General features: G+C 46.1%; 1 protein-coding gene across 2 annotated transcripts in view; it reads right to left on the bottom strand.

The window, feature by feature from the left end:
- LOC124048944 (pappalysin-1-like) overlaps nt 1-13,872 on the bottom strand; it is a 125,660-nt gene that overhangs the window by 35,474 nt on the left and 76,314 nt on the right. For both annotated transcript variants that reach the window (XM_046370133.1, XM_046370132.1), the window contains exon 15: nt 6,412-6,580. In XM_046370133.1, the coding sequence (XP_046226089.1) occupies nt 6,412-6,580 (169 nt within the window). The remainder of the gene's footprint in view (nt 1-6,411; nt 6,581-13,872) is intronic.

Genomic DNA, 13,872 nt, shown 5'->3' on the forward strand with positions numbered 1-13,872 from the left:
CTCCCCAACCTCTCTCTCTGTCTCTTTCCTCCCCAACCTCTGTCTCTTTCCCCCACCCTCTGTCTCTTTCCCCCCACTCTCTGTCTCTTTCCTCCCCACCCTCTGTCTCTTTCCTCCCCACCTTCTGTCTCTTTCTCCCCCAACCTCTCTCTCTGTCTCTTTCCTCCCCAACCTCTGTCTCTTTCCTCCCCACCCTCTGTCTCTTTCCTCCCCACCTTCTGTCTCTTTCTCCCCCAACCTCTCTCTCTGTCTCTTTCCTCCCCAACCTCTGTCTCTTTCCTCCCCACCCTCTGTCTCTTTCCTCCCCACCTTCTGTCTCTTTCTCCCCCAACCTCTCTCTCTGTCTCTTTCCTCCCCAACCTCTGTCTCTTTCCCCCCACCCTCTGTCTCTTCCCCCCCCACTCTCTGTCTCTTTCCTCCCCACTCTCTGTCTCTTTCCTCCCCACCCTCTGTCTCTTTCCTCCCCACTCTCTGTCTCTTTCCTCCCCACTCTCTGTCTCTTTCCGCCCCACCTTCTGTCTCTTTCTCCCCCAACCTCTCTCTCTGTCTCTTTCCTCCCCACCCTCTGTCTCTTTCCTCCCCACCCTCTGTCTCTTTCCTCCCCACCCTCTGTCTCTTTCCCCCCACCCTCTGTCTCTTTCCCCCCCACCCTCTGTCTCTTTCCTCCCCACCCTCTGTCTCTTTCCTCCCCACCCTCTGTCTCTTTCCTCCCCACCCTCTGTCTCTTTCCTCCCCACCTTCTGTCTCTTTCCTCCCCACCCTCTGTCTCTTTCCCCCCACCCTCTGTCTCTTTCCTCCCCACCCTCTGTCTCTTTCCTCCCCACCCTCTGTCTCTTTCCTCCCCACCCTCTGTCTCTTTCCTCCCCACCCTCTGTCTCTTTCCCCCCACCCTCTGTCTCTTTCCCCCCACCCTCTCTCTCTTTCCCCCCCCCCTCTGTCTCTTTCCTCCCCACCCTCTGTCTCTTTCCTCCCCACCCTCTGTCTCTTTCCTCCCCAACCTCTGTCTCTTTCCTCCCCAACCTCTGTCTCTTTCCCCCTCCCTCTGTCTCTTTCCCCCCACCCTCTGTCTCTTCCTCCCCACACTCTGTCTCTTTCCCCCCACCCTCTGTCTCTACCTCCCCACCATCTGTCTCTTCCCCCCACCCCTGTCTCTTTCCCCCCAACCTCTGTCTCTTCCCCCCACCCTCTCTCTCTGTCTCTTTCCTCCCCACCCTCTCTCTTTCCTCCCCAACCTCTGTCTCTTTCCTCCCCAACCTCTGTCTCTTTCCTCCCCAACCTCTGTCTCTTTCCTCCCCCTCTCTGTCTCTTTCCCCCCACCCTCTGTCTCTTTCCCCCCACCCTCTCTCTCTGTCTCTTTCCCCCCACCCTCTCTCTCTGTCTCGTCCCCCCTCTCTCTCTCTCTCTTTCCCCCACCCTCTCTCTCTCTCTCTCTCTCTCTCTGTCTCTTTCCCCCACCCTCTCTCCCTGTCTCTTCCCCCCACCCTCTCTCTCTGTCTCTTCCCCCCACCCTCTCCCTGTCTCTTTCCCCCCCACCCTCTCTCTCTGTCTCTTTCCCCCACCCTCTCTCTCTGTCTCTTTCCCCCACCTCTCTCTGTCTCTTTCCCCCGCCCTCTCTCTCTATCTCTTCCCCCTCCCTCTGTCTCTTTCCCCCACCATCTGTCTCTTTCCCCCCACCCCTGTCTCTTTCCCCCCACCCCTGTCTCTTTCCCCCCACCCTCTGTCTCTTCCCCCCCCACTCTCTGTCTCTTTCCCCCCACTCTCTGTCTCTTTCCTCCCCACCCTCTGTCTCTTTCCTCCCCACCTTCTGTCTCTTTCTCCCCCAACCTCTCTCTCTGTCTCTTTCCTCCCCAACCTCTGTCTCTTTCCCCCCTCTCTCTCTCTGACTCTTTCCTCCCCACCTTCTGTCTCTTTCCTCCCCAACCTCTGTATCTTTCCTCCCCAACCTCTGTCTCTTCCTCCCCACCCTCTGTCTCTTCCCCCCACCCTCTGTCTCTTTCATCGCCACCCTCTGTTTCTTTCCTCCCCACCCTCTCTCTGTCTCCTTCCCCCACCCTCTCTCTGTCTCCTTCCCCCACACTCTATCTGTCTCTTCCCCCACCCTCTCTGTCTCTTTCCACCCCACCTTCTGTCTCTTTCCTCCCCACCCTCTGTCTCTTTCCTCCCCACCCTCTGTTTCTTTCCTCCCCACCCTCTGTTTCTTTCCTCCCCACCCTCTGTCTCTTTCCTCTCCACCCTCTCTCTGTCTCTTTCCTCTCCACCCTCTCTCTGTCTCTTTCCCCCCCACCCTCTCTCTCTGTCTCTTTCCCCCCACCCTCTCTCTCTGTCTCTTTCCCCCAAATCTGAGGGAAATATGTATTTCTAATATGGTCATACATTGGACAGGAGGTTAGGATGTGCAGCTCAGTTTCCACCTCATTTTGTGGGCAGTGTGCACATAGCCTGTCTTCTCTTGGGAGCCATGTCTGCCTACGGCGGCCTTTCTCAAGGCTATGCTCACTGGTCAGGTATTCTGCCACTGTGTACTGTCTGTTTAGGGCTCTGTTTTTTGTTTGTTAATTCTTTCCAATGTGTCAAGTAATTATCTTTTTGTTTTCTCATGATTTGATTGGGTCTAATTGTGCTGCTGTCCTGAGGCTCTGTGGGGTGTGTTTGTGTTTGTGAACAGAGCCCCAGGACCGGCTTGCTTAGAGGACTCTTCTCCAGGTTAATCTCACTGTAGGTGATGGCATTGTTATGGAAGGTTTGGGAATCGCTTCCTTTTAGGTGGTTGTAGAATTGAATGGATCTTTCTGGATTTTGATCATTAGTGGGTATCGGCCTAATTCTGCCATGTGTGCATTATTTAGTGTTTTACACTGTACACGGAGGATATTTTTTGCAGAATTCTGCATGCAGAGTCTCAATTTGGTGTTTGTCCAATTTTCTGAAGTCTAGGTTGGTGAGACCTCACTACCATAAAGGGCAATGGGCTCTATGACTGATTCAAGTATTTTTAGCCAGATCCTAATTGGTATGTTGAATTTTATGTTCCTTTTGATGGCAAAGAATGCCCTTCTTGCCTTGTTTCTCAGATCATTCACAGCTTTGTGGAAGTTATCTGTGGCGGTGATGTTTAGGCCAAGGTATGTTTCGTTTATTGTGTGCTCTAGGGCAATGGTGTCTAGATGGAATTTGTATTTGTGGTCCTGGCGACTGGACCTTTTTTGGAACACAATTATTTTGGTCGGAGTGAGATTTACTGTCAGGGCCCAGGTCTGGCAGAATCTGCGCAGAAGATCTAGGTGCTGCTGTAGGCCCTCCTTGGTTAGGGACAGAAGCACCAGATCATTGGCAAAGAGTAGCCATTTGACTTCAGATTCTAGTAGGGTCTCTCTCTCTCTCAGGGGTTTAATTAGCATGGGAAACAAATGATTTCATTACCAGAATTAACGAAAAAGATCCAAAACAAAAATGAAATAAACAAAAAATGAACAGCAAACGTTACACGCACAAAAGTTCCAAAAGAATACAGACATTTAAAATGTCATATAATGTATGTATACAGTGCTGTAACAATGTGCAAATAGTTCATGTACAAAAGGGAAAATAAATAAACATCTCCCTCTCTGTCTCCGTGTGTGTGTGTTTTAGGGAGCATTAATTGATTAGCTTGCAGGTCTGTTAACAGAGCCTGGGAGAGGGATAAAGTGTTGGTGCTGTTGTCTTTACGGGCCCTCTGTGGGAGTGAATGGGTTTACTGTGTGACTCTGAACTAACTAATAGCCCTCTGTGGGAGTGAATGGGTTGACTGTGAACTAACTAATAGCCCTCTGTGGGAGTGAATGGGTTGACTGTGTGACTGTGAACTAACTAAGAGCCCTCTGTGGGAGTGAATGGTTTTACTGTGAACTAACTAATAGCCCGCTGTGGGAGTGAATGGGTTTACTGTGTGACTGTGAACTAACTAATAGCCCTCTGTGGGAGTGAATGGGTTGACTGTGTGACTGTGAACTAACTAATAGCCCTCTGTGGGAGTGAATGGGTTGACTGTGAACTAACTAATAGCCCTCTGTGGGAGTGAATGGGTTTACTGTGTGACTGTGAACTAACTAATAGCCCTCTGTGTGAGTGAATGGGTTTACTGTGTGGCTGTGAACTCACTAAGAACCCTATGTGGGAGTGAATGGGTTTACTGTGTGACTGTAAACTAACTAAGAGCCCTCTGTGGGAGTGAATGGGTTTACTATGTGACTGTGAACTAACTAACTATGAGCCCTCTGTGGGAGTGAATGGGTTTACTGTTTGACTGTGAACTAACTCATTATGAGCCCTCTGTGGGAGTGAATGGGTTGACTGTGAACTAACTAAGAGCCCTCTGTGAGAGTGAATGGGTTGACTGTGTGGATGTGAACTAACTAAGAGCCCTCTGTGGGAGTGAATGGGTTACTGTGTGACTGTGAACTAACTAATTATAAGCCCTCTGTGGGAGTGAATGGGTTGACTGTTTGACTGTGAACTAACTAAGAGCCCTCTGTGGGAGTGAATGGGTTTACTGTGTGACTGTGAACTAACTAAGAGCCCTCTGTGGGAGTGAATGGGTTTACTGTGTGGCTGTGAACTAACTAACTATGAGCCCTCTTTCGGTTTACTGTTTGACTGTGAACTAACTAACTATGAGCCCTCTGTGGGAGTGAATGAGTTGACTGTGTGGCTGTGAACTAACTATGAGCCCTTTGTGTGAGTGAATGGGTTTACTGTGTGGATGTGAACTAACTAAGAGCCCTCTGTGGGAGTGAATGGGTTGACTGTGTGGATGTGAACTAACTAAGAGCCCTCTGTGGGAGTGAATGGGTTTACTGTGTGGATGTGAACTAACTAAGAGCCCTCTGTGGGAGTGAATGGGTTGACTGTGAACTTACTAAGAGCCCTCTGTGGGAGTGAATGGGTTGACTCTGTGGATGTGAACTAACTAAGAGCCCTCTGTGGGACTGAATGGGTTGACTGTGTGGATGTGAACTAACTAAGAGCCCTCTGTGGGAGTGAATGGGTTGACTGTGAACTTACTAAGAGCCCTCTGTGGGAGTGAATGGGTTGACTGTGTGGATGTGAAGTAACTATGAGCCCTCTGTGGGACTGAATGGGTTGACTGTGTGGATGTGAAGTAACTATGAGCCCTCTGTGGGAGTGAATGGGTTGACTGTGTGGATGTGAAGTAACTATGAGCCCTCTGTGGGACTGAATGGGTTGACTGTGTGGATGTGAAGTAACTATGAGCCCTCTGTGGGAGTGAATGGGTTGACTGTGTGAATGTGAAGTAACTATGAGCCCTCTGTGGGAGTGAATGGGTTGACTGTGTGGCTGTGAACTAACTTGTTTGTTTGGGGTGGTTTGTGTGTCTGCAGGCTTCTGTCTTTTCGTGGTTTGTGTGCCAATGTCTGTCCTCCTCATCTGTTCAGTGTCTGGTGTGTGGGGGTTGATACTACATGAAGTGGATGCTGAGACATCTTCGTAACCAGAAAGCTCTTTCTCCAGTAATGTGATAAATGTTAGCAAGTATGTCATAGGGTAACTTTTTTCTTGCCCGCTACACAGTGTCGTAATGAAAGGTAGCTGCAGTGTAATTCATCTCAGCAAACACCACATACATATTCATTGAATTACACACACATACAGACGTTAGAAAGACATGGAGTATCTGCACAGTGCTGTGTCTAGTTGTTGTATCTGTGCTCTGTGAGCATGACTTCACTGTATGAGTGGGGAGGGGGGGGAGTAAAGGAGGGAGCGAGGGGGGGAGGCAGGCAGGCAAGCGGAGAGGGAGGGAGGGATGGAGGAAGGGGGCTGCAGTGAGCAGAGAGTACCTAGTGATGTCATCGTCCCAGTGGAGCAGAAACACATAGCCATTGTTGCAGGTGATGGTGCAGCGCAGAAAGACTAAACATATATAGTGTGTGTGCCTGTGTATGAGTGTGAGCGTATGTGTGTGTGTATACATGCATGTGCCTTTGTCCATCTGTGTGTGTGTGTGTGTGTGTGTGTGTGTGTGTGTGTGTGTGTGTGTGTGTGTGTGTGTGTGTGTGTGTGTGTGTGTGTGTGTGTGTGTGTGTGTGTGTGTGTGTGTGTGTGTGTGTGTGTGTGTGTGTGTGTGTGTGTGTGTGTGTGTGTGTGTGTGTAAAGCAGGGAGAAGGAAGGAAGGAGGAGGCGTCTAGCTAGCTACCTGGGCTTGACATGATGTCATCCTCCCAGTGGGTTTACACTGCCAAGCTGCTGTTGCAGGTGAAGAATATGGCTAGTGTGTGTGTGTGTGTGTGTGTGTGTGTGTGTGTGTGTGTGTGTGTGTGTGTGTGTGTGTGTGTGTGTGTGTGTGTGTGTGTGTGTGTGTGTGTGTGTGTGTGTGTGTGTGTGCGTGCGTGCGTGCGTGCGTGTGTATACCTGGGTCTTGATGATGTCATCGTCTCTGTGGACCTGCAGGACGTAGCCAGAGTTACAGGTGATGGTGCAGCGAGCTCCGTTGAAGAAGCCCAGACTGCTGCACTTGAGCTCTGCATTGCGGATCAGCGGCTCCTGGCAGTCGATGGCCTCACATGAGTAATGGACACAACTAGAGAAGGAGGGGTACACACAAACACATAGGTGAATTATTTAGTACCAGTATAATCATAAACATAGTAGCTAAATATATACTGCCCATATGGGGTATGTTGTACAGTATATATGATACAACTGGAGCAGGGAAGAACATACAAAGAAGAAACAGCATCACAGTGTAGCTACGTCCACAGCCAGACACAGCCAACTTAAATTCACAGTGGGTAGAACACCCATACAGTACAATATAAAGTACAAACACACACAAACACACTGTCTCAACCACAGCGACACTGTCTCAACACACACACAACCATAATGTCTCACCAAACACACAACCACAACCACACTGTCTCAACATAACCACACTGTCTCAACTCACACACAACTACACTGTCTCAACTCACACACAACCACAATGTCTCAACAAACACACAACCACACTCTCAACACAACCACACTGTCTCAACCACAGCCACACTGTCTCAACCACAGCCACACTGTCTCAACCACAACCACACTGTCTCAACACAACCACACTGTCTCAACCACAGGCACACTGTCTCAACCACAACCACACTGTCTCAACCACAGCCACACTGTCTCAACCACAACCACACTGTCTCAACACAACCACACTGTCTCAACTCACACACAACTACACTGTCTCAACTCACACACAATCACAATGTCTCAACAAACACACAACCACACTCTCAACACAACCACACTGTCTCAACCACAGCCACACTGTCTCAACCACAGCCACACTGTCTCAACCACAACCACACTGTCTCAACCACAGCCACACTGTCTCAACCACAGCCACACTGTCTCAACCACAACCACACTGTCTCAACACAACCACACTGTCTCAACCACAGCCACACTGTCTCAACCACAACCACACTGTCTCAACCACAACCACACTGTCTCAACACAACCACACTGTCTCAACACAACCACACTGTCTCAACTCACACACAACTACACTGTCTCAACACACACACAATCACACTGTCTCAACCACACTGTCTCAACACAACCACACTGCCTCAACTCACACACAACAACACTGTCTCAACACACACACACAACCACACTGTCTCAACAAACACACAACCACAGCCACACTGTCTCAACACAACCACACTGTCTCAACACAACCACATTGTCTCAACACAACCACAACCACACTGTCTCAACACAACCACAACCACACTGTCTCAACACAACCACAACCACACTGTCTCAACACAACCACAACCACACTGTCTCAACACACACACAACCACACTGTTTCAACTAGAGGTCGACCAATTAATCGGAATGGCCGATTAATTAAGGCAGATTTCAAGTTTTCATAACAATCGGTAATCTGCATTTTTGGATACCGATTATGGACGATTACATTGCACTCCACGAGGAGACTGCGTACCTGTTATGCGAGTGCAGCAAGGAGCCAAGGTAAGTTGTGTCATGATGTTGGCCTGGGGGATAGGTTTATGACAGTCATAAATACCTCTTCCCTCCTTTTCCCTCTCTCTAACCTACTGAGGTTACATTTATAAAAAAACTTGGTTAACAAGAGATTCTGGGAACATCAGAAGGTGGGGGGAAAATGAACTATATTCTGGTCATCCGAACAATTGAACATATGCGGTGGTACTTAATGAATATGATGTCAGTTCGGTTGTCATCTGAGACATTCTCATCAATGATAAGATGACATAAACTCTACAGTGGAAAGTGTACACATCAGAGTTATCGGATTCACATGGAATTGTTGTTCAATTTAAATGTTTGAATATGAAATTATTTGTGACGGGATGAAATGTGATTTTAGCTTCTAAAATGTGAGATGTGGGTTTTCACAAGTTAGGGCTGCTCACTCAGTGGCCCACCTCTGTGAAGGGACATGGGCTATAACACTTTTCAAACATGCCCTCCTCTCCCTTCCTATATAAAGCCTTGATGACAATAGAACTTTGTGTTCCGAGGATGTGAGGACGAATGTCAAAATGGTTCAGATAATAACTACAGAACGAAGCCAACATCAGCGTGTGCTTTGGTTGCGAATGGTATGAACTTTGAAATCTTATTCACGACAAAGGTGATACCTCCTAGCCGTTGAGTTAGCGACCGCAGCTGCAAACGCAGGTTAGGAAGGAACAGACAGAGTATTCCATCTACCACACAACGACGTCACTACAACGTATTCAATTGACCACCAGAGACATTCTTCAAAGGACAAAGGACACGGTTTGGCAACACGGTCTTCCATCTACCACCAACCTACTGAAGCGCAGCTCAGAGTAAATATTTATTGCATTTTCCTTTTCCAAATGAGCGGTAATTTAGAATGCATAAGATACTGTATTTACTATAGCACAGCTTTTTCCATTTGTTCCTAAGTCTCCCACTCTTTCACTCAACCCAGCCCCTTTTCCTTTGTGTAACAAGCTGTCATATCTGTTCTGCCCGCTAGGGACGTTTTCCTTTATGACGTAATTTGTAATCAAGTTATGATTAATTGTGTGTATGTGAATTCTGTGTGATTAGTTAGGTATTTAGTAAATAAATAATTAAACCCAATTTTGTATTGCTGATTCAAATTGTTAGCCAGGGTTCTTGCAGATAACCAAGAATTTACAACTTTCAGATGAGACTAAAGTAAGATGAGGATTAACGTTGACTGCTATTGATGTAAAATATTACTAGGTCTTTAAGAGTTTATTCGGAAGATAACAGCTCTATAAATATTATTTTGTGGTGCCCGACTCTCTAGTTAATTACATTTACATGATTAGCTCAATCAGGTGATAATAATTACGGATACATTATTTTATAGAATAGCATGTCATATCACTTAATCCGGCATAGCCAAAGACACAACAGTTGCTAGCTAGCATTAAACTTATCTTATAAAAAACAATCAATCTTAACACAATCACTAGTTAACTACACATGGTTGATGATATTACTAGTTTATCTAGCTTGTCCTGCATTGCATATAATTAATGCGATGCCTGTTCATTTATCATTGAATCATGTGATTCACCGTCGTTGCACCAATGTGTACCTAACCATAAACAACAATGCCTTTCTTCAAATCAATACACAAGTATATATTTTAAACCTGCATACTTAGTTAATATTCCCTGCTAACATGAATTTGTTTTAACTGGGGAAATTGTTTCATTTCTCTTGCATTCAGTGTAAGCAGAGTCAGGGTATATGCAGCAGTTTGGGCCCCCTGGCTCGTTGTGAAGTGTGTGAAGACCATTTCTTCCTAACATAGGCCGTAATTAATTTGCCAGAGTTGTACATAATTATGACATAACATTGAAGGTTGTGCAATGTAACATAAATATTTAGACATAGGGATGCCACCCGTTAGATAAAATACGGAACGGTTCCGTATTTCACTGAAACGTTTTGTTTTCGAAATGATAGTTTCCGGATTTTACCATATTAATGACCTAAGGCTCGTATTTCTGTGTGTTATTATATTATAATTAAGTCTATGATTTGATAGAGCAGTCAGACTGAGCGGTGGTAGGCAGCAGCAGGCTCGTAAGCATTCATTCAAACAGCACTTTCCTGCATTTGCCAGCAGCTCTTCGCTGTGCTTCAAGCATTGCGCTGTTTATGACTTCAAGCCTATCAACTCCCGAGATTAGATTAACTGGGAATATTGAAGACTCATGTTAAAAGGAACAACCAGATTCCATATGTTCTGAGCAAGGAACTTAAACGTTAGCTTTTTTACATGGCACATATTGCACTTTTACTTTCTTCTCCAACACTTTGTTTTTGCATTATTTAAAACGAAATTGAATATGTTTAATTGTTTATTTGAGACTAAATTGATTTTATTGATGTATTATATTAAGTTAAAATATATATGTTCATTCAGTATTGTTGTAATTGTCATTATTACAAATATATATATAAAAATTGGCTGATTGATCGGTTTCGGCTCGTTTTGGTCCTCCAATAATCGGTATCGGTATCGGTATCGGCGTAAAAAAAAAAATCATAATCGGTCGACATCTAGTCTCAACACAACCACACTGTCGCAACACAACCACACTGTCGCACACAGCCACACTGTCGCAACACAGCCACACTGTCTAAACATAACCACAACCACACAGCCAAACTGTCTCAACACACACAGAACAACAACCACACTGTCTCAACACACACAAAACCACAACGCCTCAACACACACACAACTACAGGCTCAACACACACACAACTACAGGCTCAACACAACCACAACCTCACTGTATCAAAACAATCACACTGTCTCAACACAACCACTCTGTCTAAACACACACACACAACCACACTGTCTCAATGCAACCACACTTTCTCAACAACCACACTGTCTCAACACACAACCACATTGTCTCAACACACAACCACATTGTCTCAACACACATTTACATTTACATTTAAGTCATTTAGCAGACGCTCTTATCCAGAGCGACTTACAAATTGGACACAACCACACTGTCTCAACACAACCACACTGTCTCAACACAACCACACTGTCTCAACACACACAACCACACTGTCTCAACACAACCACAATAACAGTCTCAACACACACACAACCATAACAACACTGTCTCAACACACCCACAACCACAACAACACTGTCTGAACACAACCACACTGTCTGAACCCACACACAGCCACAACACAAAAACCACTATCTCAACTCACACAACTACACTGTCTCAACACAACCACACTGTCTCAACACAATGACAACCACACAGTCTCAACACACAACCACACTGTCTCAACACACCCACAACCACAACAACACTGTCTCAACACAACCACACTGTCTGAACACACACACAGCCACACTGTCTCAACACAAAAACCACTATCTCAACTCACACAACTACACTGTCTCAACACAACCACACTGTCTCAACACAACGACAACCACACAGTCTCAACACAACCACACAGTCTCAACACACAACCACACTGTCTCAACACACCCACAACCACAACAACACTGTCTCAAAACAACCACACTGTCTGAACACACACACAACCACACTGTCTCAACACACCCACAACAACACTGTCTCAACACAACCACACTGTCTGAACACACACACAACCACACTGTATCAACACAACCACACTGTATCAACAACACTGTCTCAAAACACACACTGCCATACTGCATTCGCCTGGCTGCCCTAGAAGTGGAACCATGTGAGCGCCCCAATTGGCACCCTATTCCCTATATAGTGCACTATATTTGACCAGAGCCCAAAGGGTAGCCATAGGGCTCTAGTCCAAGGTAGTCCTCTATATAGGGATTAGGGTTCCGTTTGGGACGCAATCAATTAATCAATGCCCACAGAACATCATCCCTGACGTCATCCAGTACAGTATGTTTTCATTATAGCATGGAGAACACTCAGCTATCTATAGAATGTGCTACATCTCCTCTTTACATGAGATACACCTTGTTAAACAGATTGAAGCTACCAGAACCAGCAACACAAATGGATAAGTGAATGTCTTGAGTCAGCACACTACAGTATAGATAGGGCTGCTGTAAGATTCTCTGGGGATAGCTGCTCCACTCAGACTGGGTTGAGGTTTGGTGGAGTAGATACTAGTTATCAACAAGGTGTACTGTAGCCCTGGGTAGGCTAGATAGATACATTCCTTGTAGCTGTGTATCAGTATTTGAAAGCCCACAAGACACAAACACACAAATTGTGAAAAAAAAGCTGAATTAATCCATCTAGAAATGTTTCACATATGGTCAGAGCGAATGAGTAGGCATGCTTTTGAGTCTGTGCATAAAGATTGTGTGTCTCTCTGTGTCTGTTTACACACACACACACACACACACGTGGGATTGTGGTTAATGAATTAAGAGAAGTGGGATATTGTGAGCAGACTACAATGAGAGAGTCTGGCCAAGCACTATGTTGGTAGCAGTCAGAGGACTTTAATGTTCTAAGGAATGCTGGGACCCTGAGGGCTGTCTTTAACAACAGTTTGCCTGCTGTATTCCCTATACAGCACACTAATGTTGACCAGTACTGTTCTATGTAGGGAATAGGGACTCACTCTCTCTCTCTCTCTCTCTCTCTCTCTCTCTCTCTCTCTCTCTCTCTCTCTCTCTCTCTCTCTCTCTCTCTCTCTCTCTCTCTCTCTCTCTCTCTCTCTCTCTCTCTCTCTCTCTCTCTCTCAAAATGTTTTGGTCTCTCTACATTTGTCTGCATCATATATCTCTGCAAACCTGATCTCTCTAGTGGGCGGCAGGTAATTTACAGGCAGGTAATTTATGCTGATGTGCCCTTGAGCAAGGCACTTAACCCTTATTGCTCCTGTAAGTCGTCCTGGATAAGAGCGTCTGCTAAAATGTAAATGTAGTGCTTTTCTCCCTCTCTTCCCCTCTTTCTCTCTCCTTCCACCTCAACAACATACTCCGAAATCTTAACATGAACCTCTAAACGTATAGAGAGAAGGCAGAGCAAACACAAACCGATACTCACAACAAAACCAAACTCCCTGCTTGAGCTAGTGTTTACATTTTAGGATCCTTAGCTAAGTAGGTGGAAAGAAACAGACTTTATAGACAGCTTAACACTGAGTTGTTTGCATGCCTCTTTACATTACATGAACCATAAGGTATGTATTAAGCTATAGGTGTGGTTTCAGCCCCTGTCTCCTGGATAATTTTTTAAAACTTGAAAAATGATCAATAGTCTGAAGACTACTAGAAGGGGCTATGACGAGTGTCCCATCACTCAAAATCTGAACCTTCACTGGAGACGAGGACAAATGTAGAGAAAGACTCTAGAGCCTCCACACTTACAGTCCAATAATCTGCCATTACCCCTCAAATCTTCATATGTGAAAGAAGGGATGACGAAGGCTGTTTGGCTGGAGAGAGAGAGGAGGAAAGGGGGGAAGAGAGGAGGAAAGGGGGGAAGAGAGCATAGAGAGGGGGATAAGTAGAGCGAGTAGGAGGAGAGGGGAGAAGAGGGAAGAGGAAGCAGAGGAGAAGAGGGAAAAGGCAGTGAGCGAAGAGAGATGGAAGGAGAGGAATGAAGGGAAAAGGATGGAGAGGGAGGAGAAGAGAGGAGCATAGGGAATAGGATGACGAGGAGGACAAATGAAGGTAAGGGAGTATGAGGAGTGAGAGGAGGAGAAATGCTCAAGCTAAAGACTCCCTGTACTAAATCCCTTCTAGAGGCTCAGGCGGGAGCGGTTGATGCAAGGAGCCGCCAAATAGATCATATTTAC

The sequence above is a fragment of the Oncorhynchus gorbuscha genome, linkage group LG11 (assembly GCF_021184085.1).
Source record: "Oncorhynchus gorbuscha isolate QuinsamMale2020 ecotype Even-year linkage group LG11, OgorEven_v1.0, whole genome shotgun sequence".
Lineage (NCBI taxonomy): Eukaryota > Metazoa > Chordata > Actinopteri > Salmoniformes > Salmonidae > Oncorhynchus > Oncorhynchus gorbuscha.